The 15,129-nt window shown below is 37.5% G+C and overlaps 1 protein-coding gene across 2 annotated transcripts in view; it reads left to right on the forward strand.

The window, feature by feature from the left end:
- Positions 1-15,129, forward strand: part of CCSER2 (coiled-coil serine rich protein 2) — a 201,865-nt gene that overhangs the window by 83,623 nt on the left and 103,113 nt on the right. For both annotated transcript variants that reach the window (XM_075560994.1, XM_075560993.1), the window contains exon 4: positions 13,565-13,655. In XM_075560994.1, coding sequence (XP_075417109.1) covers positions 13,565-13,655 — 91 coding nt within the window. The remainder of the gene's footprint in view (positions 1-13,564; positions 13,656-15,129) is intronic.

The following is a 15,129-nucleotide window of genomic DNA, read 5'->3' on the forward strand; positions in this document are numbered from 1 at the left end:
GAAGGGCCTGAACAAAATGTAAGCCAAGAGTAATGATGCTCTTGCCAAGGGTATCAAGGCCCATATAAAGCCCATGGAGATCAAGGCTAAGATCCCAGTACGTTTCAATTGTAAGCTCAGTCGACTGGCCTACATTGCCCACCCAAAGCTTGACAGGTAGGCTTGGGCACATACTGCCACGGATCTGAGGCTTTGCCAGCCAAAGTCCCAAACCAAAGTGCAAAACAAGGCCAATGCTCCAGCCAGTGCCTTTACTCAAGCTCAAGTTCCCAAAGGTGCCCAGGATCCAGGGCAAGCTCCCAGAGGTGCTCAGGTTTGCACAGAGACTCCATTAGTAGAGCTCTCCATTGTTAGGAGGACAAGTGGAACTGATAGCATCCCTGGACTGCCATCTGCACGGAGCTGGTGTCCTCCTGTGCTAAGTGTATAAATAAATCTGAGGCGGGCAATAAAGTAAACCTGAAGATGAATTGGTGAGTTTGAATTACAGTGTTGACTAAGAAAATGAGTATTACTGTGGATTTCTAGAAGAACTTAAACAGATCTGGCTTTGAACAAATATATCCAGAATGCTCCTTAGAGAGACAGACATAACGACAACACTCTATTTCAAGTATTTGAGCATGTCAGGAAGGACCAGCCCCTGGAGGACTTACTACTTGTTGCAGGATCAACAAAAAAGGGCAAGACCCTCATTGAGATGGATGGGGACACAGCAGTTGTAAAGAGTTCAGTTATTACAAAAATTATGAGAATGACACTTGATCAGGTATCAGATGTGTAATGTTAGCCACATGACTTTAATGGTGGGTAGGTGGCTGATTTCATTCACAAATCAGAATGCCAGCTGCATTAATGGAACATTGTAATCCTTTTGCTGGGTGATTAATGGCTCGAATTCCTTAAGCAGTTTGAATTTCCTTCTCTTAGATTTTTTTTTTCTGAATCTCGCCCCCCCCCCCCCCTTAAAATCCCCAAATTACCACCTTTAAGTTGCTTTCCACTCAGAGCAGCCATTTAGGACTGTCTAACTGCTCCTTTGGGTTTCCAGGGCTGCACCTCTTTACAGGAGAAGCAGCCTGGGCTTTCTCACAAGGAGCTGTTGGTTTGAATTGCTGTCCTTGGAGTTAGGAATCCTGATGGTATTGTGGTTATGCAGCATTGGACTGTTATTCAGAAAGTCAGCAGTTTGAAACCACCAGCTCCTCCTTAGGAGAAAGACAAGGTTTTCTATTCCTATAAAGAAGTTGCAGCCTTGGAAACTTAAAAGGACAGGTCTATTCTGTCCTTTAGGGCCGTTATGAGTTGACATCTACTCGATGACAGGGAGTTTAAACTAGTATGTTCAAATTTTAGCTGAGCATAGCCCCACTAGATTTATTGCATGTTGCTTATGTGGAACTTTAACAATATAAATAAAAGCCATTTTGTTGACTACACTGTAGAGTTTCACATTTTAAGGACACTATACATTCTTGGTGAATAGTCATGAAAATGTTATGGGATAAAATGTATGAGTACACTAATAATTCCATAGGCTTATCAATTGTAGGACTTACAATTTGCCAGTCATTGCACTAGTTTTCTGGAGCCCCGGTAGTAAAATGGTTAAATACTCGGCAGCTACCAAAAGGTTAGAGGTTGGATCCACCAGCTTTTCCAAGAGATTGTGAAGGTTATTCTGCTTCTGTAGAAATTCACAGCTTTGAAACCCTGTGATAGAGCAGGTCTACTCTGGCCTGGGGTCACGATGAGTTGAAATATAACTCAGTGGCAGTGGGTTTGATTTGAGTAATAGTTACAGTAGATCCTTTTATCCTTATAACTCTGTAAGTGGAGTTGCTTTTACCACTGGTTTGTGTCAGGTATACCTTAGTCCTCAAAGTAACAACATTCCTGTCAAATTTAGATAATTCTTCAGAGATGTCATTTTATTTGCTATCTTTTTGGTGCCCAAATTCACATAATTTCCCTTAGACTTTGTATTGATGGTAGTATTGTATGTAATTTTAAGAGGAAGTTGAATAATCATATTTCATTTTTTAAACCTTGATACTTTTTATATCATTCTTGATTGTCTTTATATTTGCTAGAATTTCTCCCCTCTCAAAGAGCAAAAGAAAAGTTCACTTCTAACTGGGGCATGATTTCTTTTTAATTTTTATTCATTAAAGAAAAATGAGTAACTTCATTTTCTCTTATAAATTATTGTACCTCTTAGGAAAATGTATTTTATTTCTCTGGAATTCCTATTTTTGTGGTGTTCTTAAATAAGAGTAAACTCAAATCTAGCATTAAGTACTTCGAAATAAATGGACTTGGAACTTGACACAAGAGCTATGCCTTTACTACTCATTTCTTTTTTCAGAGCTCTAAGATTTGGGGAATTTATCTGGTTTTCTATTTGTGTGTATGTGTGTATAAAAGACGTTTCTGGATATTAAAATGGGTTTCTTCCTGGGGAAAATGGAGGGCAAGGAATTTAAGGCAATAATCTCTTAAGTTGGTAGGTGCCGTGGAGTTGGTTTCAACTAATAGCACCCCTGTGTGCAACAGAGCAAAACACTGCCCAATTCTGCACCATCCTCACATTTGTTCTTACAATTGCTCTGTGTCACCTAATCTCTTTGAGAGCCTTCCTCTAAGGAGTGTGCAATTGTACTTCCTCCAAGAGAGTGATCTGTTTGTTCTTTTGACAATCCACGTTATTTTCAATATTCTTCCCCAACTCCCTAGTTAAAATGTATTTTTCATCATTCTTATTCAGTGTTGAACTTTGCCATGCATATTAGGTGACTGGAAATAGCTTGGCTTGGGTCAGGTGCACTTTAGTCCTCAAATTCACATACTTGATTTTAAATACTTTAAAGAGATTTCATACAGCATATTCGCCTAATACAATATGTTTAATCTCTTGACAGCTGTTTCCTTTAGCATTGATTATGCTTCTAAGCAAGATGAAATCCTTGACATCTTCATTTCTTGATTGTATAAGAAATTTACAAAGGCTTAAGCAATATCTGAAGTCTCTTCTTGGGACTTTCTAGTTAAAATTCACAAGGAATACAGTGAAGTAGAGAATCTGTCTTTAAACAAGGCACTTGTTTCATAAAGCATTCTTTGTAGAGATTTTGCGTAGACACATTAATAAAGCTTCTTTGTTCTGGTTTCATGATCTGAGAACCTGCTCTATAAAACTTACATAATGTCTGTTTTGTGTTCATATTTTATAAGCTTATTTAAACTAGATCATTCTCATAGCTGGCCATTTCAGTTTCTCTTAAACATAGTTTTCTCAACCTATATTTTCAGGAAGAGTTTTGTAGCAGTATTACATCCGAAACTGTTCTAGGTAGGAGTTTTGGGGTGCTGTCATGGGAGTAGAAGGAACGAGCATTGTAGTTGAACTCATATTAGCAGTTTTAGTCTAGTTTTACTTATTTTTACTTATTTCTTTCAATATCCTTAGGTAGCCCAAGGAGTCTTGTGTTAATAAGCATTGGTCTGTCAACGGAAAGATGGGTAGAGTGAACCAATTAGTCACTCCATGAGAGAAAGATGTGGCAGTTTGTTTATGTTAAGATTACAGATTCAAAAACCATCTGGAGCAGTTCTACTCTGGCTAATAGTGTTGCTATAAGTTGGAAATGACTAGGCGGTGGGTTTAATTTGGTTTTGATTAGGTAGCACAAATAGTTTGTATTTAACTGTTCACCCCAAGGTGGCAGTTTTAATTCACTGAGCTGTACTGCTGAAGCAAAGCCCTGCCCATCTACTTCCAATAAGATTGTAACAAAACAATTCTATGGAATAGTTCTACTATATACAAGGAGGTACCCCTGCCCCCCCCAAAAAAAATCCCAAACAACAACAATGCAAAAAAATCCGCTGGAGGGAGCTTTCATAGTACACCTCTTTCCCACTAGGGTAACATTGAGCAACTTGGCTCTGAGTTCGTGCATCCAGTGGAGTTGCCTGGGAAGATTCTCTCTGGTAACAGTGAATTTTTTAAGAAAGCCGTTTTGCTCAAATTTCATTTTTTGTGATGGCCAAGTTAAGAGAGCAGCGTGTAGGTGTGAAATTGTGTTTCCTGCTCGGGAAAAATGCCACATAAACTGTTGTGATGCTGAACACAGCTGACAAGGACAGCTCAATGGGAAAAACTCAAGTATGCAAGTGGTTTTCTCATTTCAAAAAAGGTGACATGTCGATTGGTGACTAACCTCCTGGACATCTGTCAGCTTTCTCAATGGACAAAAATGTCGAGAAAATGGGTGTACTTGTGCTCAAAGACTGATGACGATGGACCACTGAAGAGATGGGGAAGTTATCTGGACTATCTTGAGGCTCAATAAAGCGAATTTTCATGGAAGATTTGGAACCGAGAAGGGTCACTGCGAAATTTGTGCCTCGGGTTTTGACTGACCAGGAAAAAGAATGTGGAGTGGAAATATGCGGAATGACAATATGCCAAGCTTTGAAAGAACAGCTCTAAATCTACCCAGACTTTTCCCAAGGTTATTGCTGGTTATGAGACATGGTGCTATTCTTTTGACCCTGAAAGCAAACATCAGTCAAGCCTGTGGAAGATGCCATTGTCACCTGGCCCCCCAAAAGCTCTTTAAGTGAAACATTGTTTTCTTTAATAAATGTTGACCCGTGGACTTTCCATGTGTTTAAAAAATTTCAGCCTGCTTCTAGATCTTAGATCCAAATGTAAAGGGATAACATTTTTAGAAGAAAGTGTAAGAAAATCTTCAACTTGGAACTACATAAGAATTCCTATAACCAAAAGCATAACCCACTCAAATATAGATGTTTATAATTTTATCAAGTTAAAAACATTTGCTCTACCAAAGAAATTGTTGAGAGATTGAAAATGTAAACTATAGGATAAAATATTTGTGAATTATATATCCATCTCAGGACTTATATGCAAAATGTATAAAGAATGTTCAAGAATAATCTTTTAAAAAGCAAAAATCCAAAATAAAATGTACAAAGTACTTGAATAGACATGCCACTAAAAAGGAGGATGGTAAAATGAGCAAAAAAACCTTTAGCATAATTACATTTAAACCATGATAAAATTCCATCTACTATACACACCTATTAGATAGCTAAAACAGATGTTGTTACTACCAAATATTTATAGGATTGTGGATTTGCTGGAACTCTCCTTACTGATTGAAATGCAAAATGTTCTAACACTTTTGGAAAACTTTGTTTTTCAATTCAACCTTACTTCTGGCTGTTTACCTTAGAGAAATGAAAACTATGTTCACAAAAAGCTTATAGATGAATATTCAGAATAACTATAGGTATTATAGTAAAAATGGAAAGCAAAAAACCCCAAACCTCAAACTTTCTTTAGTGAATAGATGGATAAACAAACTGGAATGCTAATTAGTAAAACATAAGTGATGAGTGGTACATTTAAAACCTAAGGCTTAGATGAATCCTAATGGCATTATACAGAATAAAAAACCAGCCAATGTCAGATGTGGAAAGATTGTATTATGTATGATTCCATTTCTGTGACTTCTTGAAAGGGACAACTGTAGTGATGCAGATTAGACCAGGTTTTGCTAGTGTGGGAGGAGGCTCTAGCCTGAGTGTGTTGGTGGTTAAAAAAGCCCAGGTGTGTTTTAAAATTTATGAAACTAAACCTACAAAATGACAGTTAAAGGAAATTGTTGATGGTATCTTTTGTCAGAAACCTTTAAGCTCTTTAGTTTGCAGTGAAGGAAATCTCATGTGAAGGAAGCATTAGAAACTGCCTCCTCACCCCACACCCTCAATTTATTTGTGTAGGAAGACATCTTTAGTGACCAAGACCTTCTGTGGTAACCCTGCTGATAAATTCTCAGTCAAGAGGTTTAGTTCCAGTGAGGCTTATGGGAAAGCTCTGTTGTCAGAGATAATACAGACTAAGGAGTTTTCATTTTTGTGTTCATAGCTAATGCATATTCTGATTTATCTATTAATAAACCAATTGGACATGGGTATTGATTCTCTTAGAGGAGGCTGTTGTCACAAAAGTAGTAAATAAATATTCCCACATTAGTAAGTCTTTGCTTTAAGTCTTCTCTAACTGAAATTATCCAGATCATACTTTGTGCAGATGACAGATTCTGACAGGTAAAGAAAAATTACAGTAGATGAATGATTTTTTTACCTGTGTGTGAACCTATATTTCAAATTTAAGAGCATTTTTGTTAGAGCTCTTCTCAAAATCTGATACTAGAGAAACTCTTAAAAAAATGAAGGAATAGGAAAGAAAAAAGATATTAGAAACCAGTTTTCTCCTTCTGCACTGTCTTTCTTGTTAAACACATTATAGTATATCTTCCAATTGTTGTCTGTGTGGTAAAAAGTGGTGCGTATACAGGTCTTATTGCTGGACTGTAACCCCCTTCATTTTATGTGCTGGACATGTCTTGAAGATGCAGCTTGCACATCATCAAAATGGTCAGGCTTTACAACTATAGAGTGTGAGTCTCCTGCTTAAAACAAACTCGCTCGCTCGCTCGCTCACTCAGTCACTCACTCACTCAGTCAGTCACTCACTCACTCACTCACTCACTCACTCACTCACTCACTCACTCACTCACTCACTCACTCACTCACTCACTCACTCACTCATGCTTTACAACTATAGTTTGAGTCTCCTGCTTAAAACAAACTCTCTCCCTCCCTCCCTCCCTCCCTCCTTCCCTCTTTCCCTCCCTCCTTTCCTCCCCCCCCCCCCCCTTCCTCCTTCCCTCTTTCCATTTCTGCCATGGAGTTGATTCCAACTTCTAGTGACCAGGTATGGCAGGGTACAACCTTCTCTGTGGGCTTCAGAGACTATAGCTCTTCATGGGAGCAGAAAGCCACTCTTTCTCCCCCAGAGCAGCTGGTGGCTTTTGAACTTCAGACTTTGTGATTGGCAACCCAACCTGAAACCACAATGCCACTAGGAGTTGAACTATGTACACATCTTTATTTATTTATATAGAAAGAATTGTTTCCTGTTGTATAAAAGCAATTATGAGTTTAAAATGATACCTTGGCGTTTTTAAATTTATGAGACCTGTACACTTATTGTGTAAGTAAGTTTAATATTTCTTTTGATTTAATTTTCCTTTTAAAAAATCATTTTATTGGGGGCTCATACAACTCCTATCACAATCCATACATACATTCATTGTATGTCAAGCACACCTGCACATCTGTTGCCCTCATCACCCTCAAAACATTTGCTCTATACTTAATCCCTCCTCATTCCCCCCCCCGCTGCCTCCTTCCCCCTCCCCCTTGATACTTTATAAATTATTATTATTTTGGCATGTCTTACACTGTCCGATGTCTCCCTCCCATCACCCTCCCTTCTGTCCAGGGAGGAGGCCATATGCAGATCCCTACAATCGATTCCCTCTTTCTACCCCACCCTCCTTCCACCCTCTTGTTTCATCACTCTCACCACTGAAGGAATCATCTGTCCTGAAGGGATCCATCAGTCCTGAATTCCCTGCATTTCTGGTTCCTACCTTTACCAGTGTACATTCTCTGGTCCAGCCAGATTTCCAAGGTAGAATTGGACTTGTGATAGTCGGGGGAGGAAGCATCCAAGAATTAGAGGAAAGTTGTATGCTCCATCGTTGCCACACTGCACCCTGACTGGCTCATCTCCTCCCCGCGACCCCTCTGTAAGGGGTTGTCCCATTATCTACAGATGGGCTTTGGGTCCCCAATCCCCACTCCTCCTCATTTACAATGATAGGATATTTTGTTCTTTGATGCCTGATACCTGATCCCTTTGAGACTTTGTGGTCACACAGGCTGGTGTGCTTCTTCCCTGTGGGCTTTGTTGCTTCTGAGCTAGCTGACTGCTTGTTTACCTTTAAGACCCTAGATGCTATATCTTTTGATAGCCGGGCGCTATCAGCTTTCTTCACCACTTCAGTGATTATGCATCATTTACTCTGTTTCTTAAGCCAGATTTCCTTTTCAGTCAATTTTAGTATTATGGTTTTCAACTCCTTAATATGTTTGTAACTTCCTACTTATTCCTTATTTTTATTTGACTCATATTAAACCACTGTTTTCTGTCACATGGTTTCTGCAATAGCCACAAGTGACTTTTTATCCTATTCAAATCCATTCTCTATATTGTTGCCAGAATCAGGTTTCTTAAAAGCCAACCTTATTATGTTACTCCTCTCTAAAATCTTTTGTTGTAGCCCCCCTGTCTTGAACTCCTTAATGTAGCCTAATTAGTTATTCATGAAGTATGTTTTTTATTTCTTCTTTTCACTTTTTATTTGAGTGATAATAAACTATTTACGGTTATTTCAAGAGACTAGAGATCAGCAAACTGGGTCCTGCAACACAAATCTAGACAGTTTAGTTTTTTAATGGCTTATAAACTAAGAATGGTTTATGTGTTTTAAATGGTTATGCTTTAAATGATTATTTAAGACTTAAGATCCTCAATGTTGCTTTTTGAACCTCAGATCTGTAATATTTATTTTCTGCCATAATTTTAAAAATTGTCACCTCCTAGAAAATAAAACACAGTTTTTTGTGTGTTTTTGCCTTCTCTCTGCTGTTTGTTTAAAAGATGTTCTATATTCTAGGCCAAAATTTCACTTTATTTTTTATTAGATTTTTCTCTAACTTATTTTTATGTTGTGCCTGACTTGCCAGACTATGCAGTAATGGAACTGATTATTAGGGTCGAGGGACAAGTAGCTTTGGAGGGTAAGGATTATAGCTTGTTTATATAGTTACCGTATATACGTGTTTATAAGCTGAGTTTTTCCAGCACATTTTTAATGCAGTTTTTGTGGTAAAATTAGGTGCCCTGGCTGATATTTGGGTCGGCTTATACTCAAGTATGTATGGTATCTCTTGTACTTAGCATGGGGTTTTGCCTATATTAATATTTATGTTTGTTGAATTACTGAGAATGTGTCTCACGGTTTCCCAGTGGAGGGTGGGATTATTCTTTCTCATCCAAAATTGGTTCAGGTATCAAAAGTCATGATGTTACCACATAACACAAAAATAGAAAAAGATGTTGCTCATGTAATGAGATTTTTCTGGGGTGAGGAGAGCAGCCATTTGGAGCTGTCCAAAAGGCTTGAGTGAAGGTAGGGGAGACTTGTTCTTGTTTTTAGTGAGGTTATGGAAAGGTCCAGGCTGAGGGTTCCCACGGGCAGGCTGCTTTTGCACAGTTTGTTCTTTGTTGCTGACACTTGGGAAGGGAGACCTATCTTAAATTTCTTACGATTTACTCAGATATGGGGCAAGAAAAGAGGGAGGGTATATAGCTTGAAAGCTGTTAATGGTCAAAATATTAATCATGTTTTATTATAATGCTGTAGATGATATATATGTGTGTGTGTAAGACTGTGACTGAGCAGTGGTAACATAAGCTTTTTCCAAGATGATGTCTTACTATAAAATTACTATGTCCTTAATGTGGAAAAATAAAATAGAATATAAAGAATATAAATACTTATCTAACCTAATATTACAGTGTGTAATCCTGTAGTTAATTACCTTTTAGATATTTAATTGTACCTGCATAAATAAACTCAAAAGGAGCTTTAGTGGCATAGTAGTTACTCATTGTGGTGCTAACCAGAGAGTCTGGAGCTTGATTGAAACCACCAGCTGCTCTGCTGGCGAGACAGGGCTTTCTACTCTTGTAAAGAGTTACAGTCCTGGACACACAGGGGCAGCTATCTCTACCCTATCTTATCTAGATGTTATGAGTCAGCGTCAACTCATTGGCAGTTAATTTTTTTTGAGTTTGGGTAACTTAACAAAAATTTCTGCTAATGTTACATTTTATACATGGATGGGTTTATTCCAAACAAAATGTATTTAAACTTACAGTCATGTCTGGCTGTATGTAAGTTCTCTCAGCGTACTTCTCTCAGTCTTCTTAGTGTGAATTAGCACATAGGATACTTTTGTACTATGGGAAAACCAAGAAATTATTTTTGAGGTCAGTTTTAATACAGAATTTTTAATAAAACTCAAGGGAGCATCTTCCTAAATCATTGAAGCTTTACAATAAATTTATGGAGATACTACTACATGATGAGCCATGAGAGGAAAATAATCAATCTTCAGAAAGAAAGAAACTGCCCAAATCCAGGAAGAAGTGAAAGAAGACTGTAGAATTATGATTGATGGAATAGCTACTCAAGTTAGCATCTCATATGATTCAGCAATTTAAATTTTTTAAAAAAGATCATTTTATTGGGGGCTTTAACAGCTCTTACAACAATCCATACATCAATTGTTCAAGCATATTTGTACATAGGTTGCCATCATTTTCTAAACATTTGCTTCTTATATGAGCCCTTGGTTTCAGCTCCTCTTTTTCCCTCCCCCTGCCTCCCTTGAAAACACTTGATAAATTATAAATTATTATAATTTTCATATCTTAACACTGACCACTGTCTCCTTTTACTCACATTTCTGTTTGTCCCCCTTGGGGTGGGGGTGGGGGCGCATTAGGTGTTGATCTAGGCAATAGGTTCCCCTTTCCTCCCCTCCTCAAACCCTTGATAAATTATAAATTATTATAATTTCCATATCTTAACATCGAATGCTGTCTCCCTTCACCCATGTTCTGTTTGTTCCCCTCAGGGTGGGGGTGGGGGAGTGTTATGTGTGGATCATGGTGATAGGTTCTGCTTTACGCCCCTCCTCTCCCCACCTTCTCTCTATGCTCCTGGTATTGCTGCATCCAATTTCTGTCCCTGAGGGATTTATCTCACCTGGATTCCATGTGTAGTGAACTCTTATCTGTACCAGAGTACATGTTCTGGTCTAGTCAGGACTGAAAGGCAGGACTGGGATCATGATAGTGGTGGGTCAGGGAGCCTCAAAGAACGAGAGGAATATTGTGTTTCATCGGTGCTATACTGCGCCTTGCTTGACTCATCCCTTCCTTGTGACCATTCTTTGAGGTGATGTCCTATTTTGTACAGATGGGTTTTGGGTCTCTGCTCCGACCTGCCTCTTTCTCAACAATATTTTTTTGGGTCTTCTGATGCCTGTTACCTCATTCCCTCAGAACCACATGATCACACAGGCTCGTGTGCTTCCATGTGCCCTTGTTGTTTCTCTGCTAGATGGCTGCTTGTTTAACGTTAAGCCTCTAAGACTTCAGATACTATATCTTTTGATAGTTGGGGCTCCATCAGTTTTCCTCACCACATTTGCTTATGCACCCATTTTTTCTTCAGTGATCGTGTGGTGAGGGTGAAACCATTTTAATTTTCATTAAACCTAATGGCCACAGCCAGGTTTCGGCTAGAAGGATGCCCAAAGCATTGCATGAAGACCAGCTTAGCTCAGAGCGCATCTTTCCATCAGTCTTTTAAACAAGATTGAAGGTTAATAAAATTCATTTTATGGGTTGAATTATAACTGGGTCCAAGTGTAGCATCCACCAATAAGCTTCACAACTCAAAGTCCAGTAAAAAATGGCATTTCAGGTTAACTTCTGGGCCAGATAATTTGGGGTAGAGAGGTAAGCTCAGAAGGTTGTAGCAATTATCTTTTGCGATCCCAGATTGACAGATTTTTTTTTCTCCTAAAGACAGAATGATCATGAGGGTTTATGATGAAAACTTTTAAAATTTTAAGAAAGTTGAAGAACTGCATTGGTGAGGAAAAGGCCAGGAAAATGACACGGGGATTTTTTTTTTAATACTAGCGATGTCCTTGCTCCTTGTAGGGTAGCAATAATGCGGAATTTCATGGGAAACCTTACCACCTACAACCTACAAACCTGATCTTTTGAACTTACTTTTGATTATCAAACTCAAAATGCATTTAAAAGGAACATGGAAAAAGTCATAAAATAAAAGGAGCATGATTTGAGTCCTTTGAAAATGCCTAAGTTTCTGTTCTGATGTACTTTAAATGGAAGAGCACAGAATTCATCAGAAGTGGGTTAGAGAGAAGGAAACACCTACTTCAGAAGGGTACAAGCGCTGTGAACCTTCTTCCAATTGTAATGTCTTTTTCTTCCTAATATGTAATTCAGCTCCTCAGAATATTGTCTCAGCATCCAAACTAAGTACAGTGAAAAGAAGCAGCCATAGTACATACCTCCTGATTTTCATCCACTCAGAATCCCCTTCTTCAGTTCAAATGATGCCTCCTGATCTATGTAGAATGTTGCATGAGAACAAAGAAATGTTCTTGAGTCTCAAGAGTTATCAATAATTTGTTATGATCAACACAGTCAAATGCCTTTAGATAGTCAATTAAATATAGGTACAATTGTACAACTGTTTTAATGTGATTGAACAATTGTATGATATGTGAAATATATGCCAATAACACCATTTAAAACTTAATCAGTCAAATAAATACAGGTAGATGTCTATTTGGTATTCTATGCTACAGCCAAGATGCATCTGATGCCAGCAATAATGTCCTTTATTCTGTGCCCTCTTCAGAATTTGATTAGATTTTCTGCCAGCTTTCTTTGGTTCATTTTTTTTAAAGACATTTTTTGAAAGTAAAATAAATTTCTAAGGGGATGTGCTTGCTAGCAAAGTAGCAAATAGAATCAGTGAAGGGCTGTTTCTATTAATTCATGTAGTCCATATATATTATAGAGAAAGACCAAATTTAACCAAAATTAAAGTGATAACAGTTTTGGTGGTAATAGTAGAGGATCTGGTACAAAAAAGGAAATGGTGTATAAATGCTATTAAAAGCTTCTTTATTTCATGCCGGTGGTCCAATCCCTAGGTATAATAAAACTTAATTTTCATGCCAAATCTGAATACATTTTGGGCAATTCATTGTTATTTTAGATTATACACATTTTCCTGGATAGGTTTTGAAAGTATGGATTCGTGTATGTTGAGAATCCTGTTTTGGCCATGCATTTAAGTTCTTTGTACATTAATTTTATCACCTTTAGTATGCAGATGACAGTCACTACTAGTTAGAGTTGTTTGAAGATTAACTAAATGGGTTAAATATTTCAAAGTGCTTAGAATAGTATCTGACATGTATATTATATGGCATGGCAGCTTAAAAATGAAAATTTAGTAGGGAGGAAAACTAGGAAAGGTGTTACAAATATCAAGGTAAGTAAGTTAATTGGATCTTTCAAAATATTTTTTTAATTTGAAAATATATTGTATGCATAGATTTTTAAATTAAAAGTTTTCATAAAAAGATATTCTTGGAAGCTGGTGCTGCAATGGTTACTTGTTGGTCTGTGATTTGCAAGGTCAGCAGTTTAAAACCACTAGCTGAGTTCTTCGAAGGGAAAGACTGACCTTTGTACTCCTACAAGAGCTATAGATAGTCTTGGAAGCCTACCTGGGCAGTTCTCCCTCATCCTATATGATCACTATGAGTCAGATCAACTTGATGGCACTGAGTCTTTGGTCATTTATTTATTTTATTGTATACTTAACATACATTTAATAAAACTAAGTTGATTATATGGTATAATATTTTCAAAACTGATGATTTTATAAATTCTTGGCTTCTCGGTTATAGTGTCTTTTACTACTTTGGCTCACAGGATATTCTGAATAATCTTGAATCATGTGACCTTGAGGATGATGACCTTATGCTTGATGTGGATCTTCCTGAAGACACACCTATTGAAAATGGTGAGTAAGGATAGTATTAACCGCCAGAGGTATATAGTTGAATCACTCGATTTAATCATCTTTTAGATATTAGTCACAGATTTCTTAATTTCAGTTGATGAAAGCGTTCTTAGACTGAGAACTAATCTTAGTGGAGTAAAATGAGTCCATTTGAAAGCATATCCAAACTTTTAAAACTTGATTGTATAGGTCTAGGTTTGCTTTTTATGATCCAGTGACATCATGTACCTATCCCTCAAAGTAAATGACAGATGGGATTTGTACTGGTTTTATCTCTTAGTATATATTCCGTTTTCCCTCTTTCCAACTATTTCCATTTTAATAAATTAATGTACCTAATAATTATTTGGCTTATAAAAATAGCTTTAAAAATTAATACATTAATAAAAACATTTTAAAATGAGCAAATCTTCACTAGAGGGAACTTGAATGAATACTTCTACCCATTTTACTGCTAATTCCATTCTGTCTCCTCTTCTGGATACTTGCTGGCATGGGGCTTTATGTAATCCATATGCTAGTCAAGTCTTGGGCTCTCTTGCCTCCACTGGCATTGCCTTTGTTGTACTTTCGATTGTAAGGGTTAGTCAGGACCCACAGACAAGCATTTGAGTCAAGGACTGCAAGGCTGCTCATCCTGCGAGGATGCTATATGGCTCCCAGCAATCAGAGAATACTGTGATCCTATGTGCTTACCTGGTACCCAGGCTTCCCCGGCATCAGAGGTGAACTGAAAAGCATTGGTGGAGTCCCCATCTCAACATCTGTAACCTTCTTGCCATATAAAATAGTATTAGAGGGCTTTAAACATTCATGAAAAGATAGTGGAACTTTTTTGAGAACTTTTCAAAGTCCTATTTACAGGTGCTAGAGATAAGGACATAAACATAATCCAGAATATATTACTTAGTTTGCCACACCGCGTTAAATATGTTCTAAGGATTGCAAAGAGTACACAGAGCATTATTAAATATAGAGAACATATAGATAACATAATTAAAGATAGCTTCAAAACTGAAAAAAAAGAAAGCAATTACCGTATATACTCGAATATAAGCTGACCCGAGTGTAAGCCGAAGCACTTAATTATTACCTGGGAAACCAGAAAACCTGATTGACTCTAGTATAAGCCTAGAGTAGAAAATGCAGAAGCTATTGGTGAGTTTCAATAATCAAAACAAATGAAAATAAATTACTAAAACTTGAGACATCAGTGAGGTAATGTATTTAAATATTTATTTTAAATAAAAAACATAAATAAAAGGACAAGTCATTTAACATTAGTAAACCAGCACAGTAAGTAGAAAATAGGTTCAACAAAAACAATAAGGTATCAACAATGATACCCTAAGAGTACGATTCCCTAAGCTCAATCAGCAACCAAGCTAAAATGTAAAGAGTTGAAATCCTTCAAAACTGGATTCCTCATCATCATCCGTATCCCAATGTAGAGCTTCGGCTGGTGCGAGGTCAT

The sequence above is a fragment of the Tenrec ecaudatus genome, chromosome 10, assembly GCF_050624435.1.
Source record: "Tenrec ecaudatus isolate mTenEca1 chromosome 10, mTenEca1.hap1, whole genome shotgun sequence".
Lineage (NCBI taxonomy): Eukaryota > Metazoa > Chordata > Mammalia > Afrosoricida > Tenrecidae > Tenrec > Tenrec ecaudatus.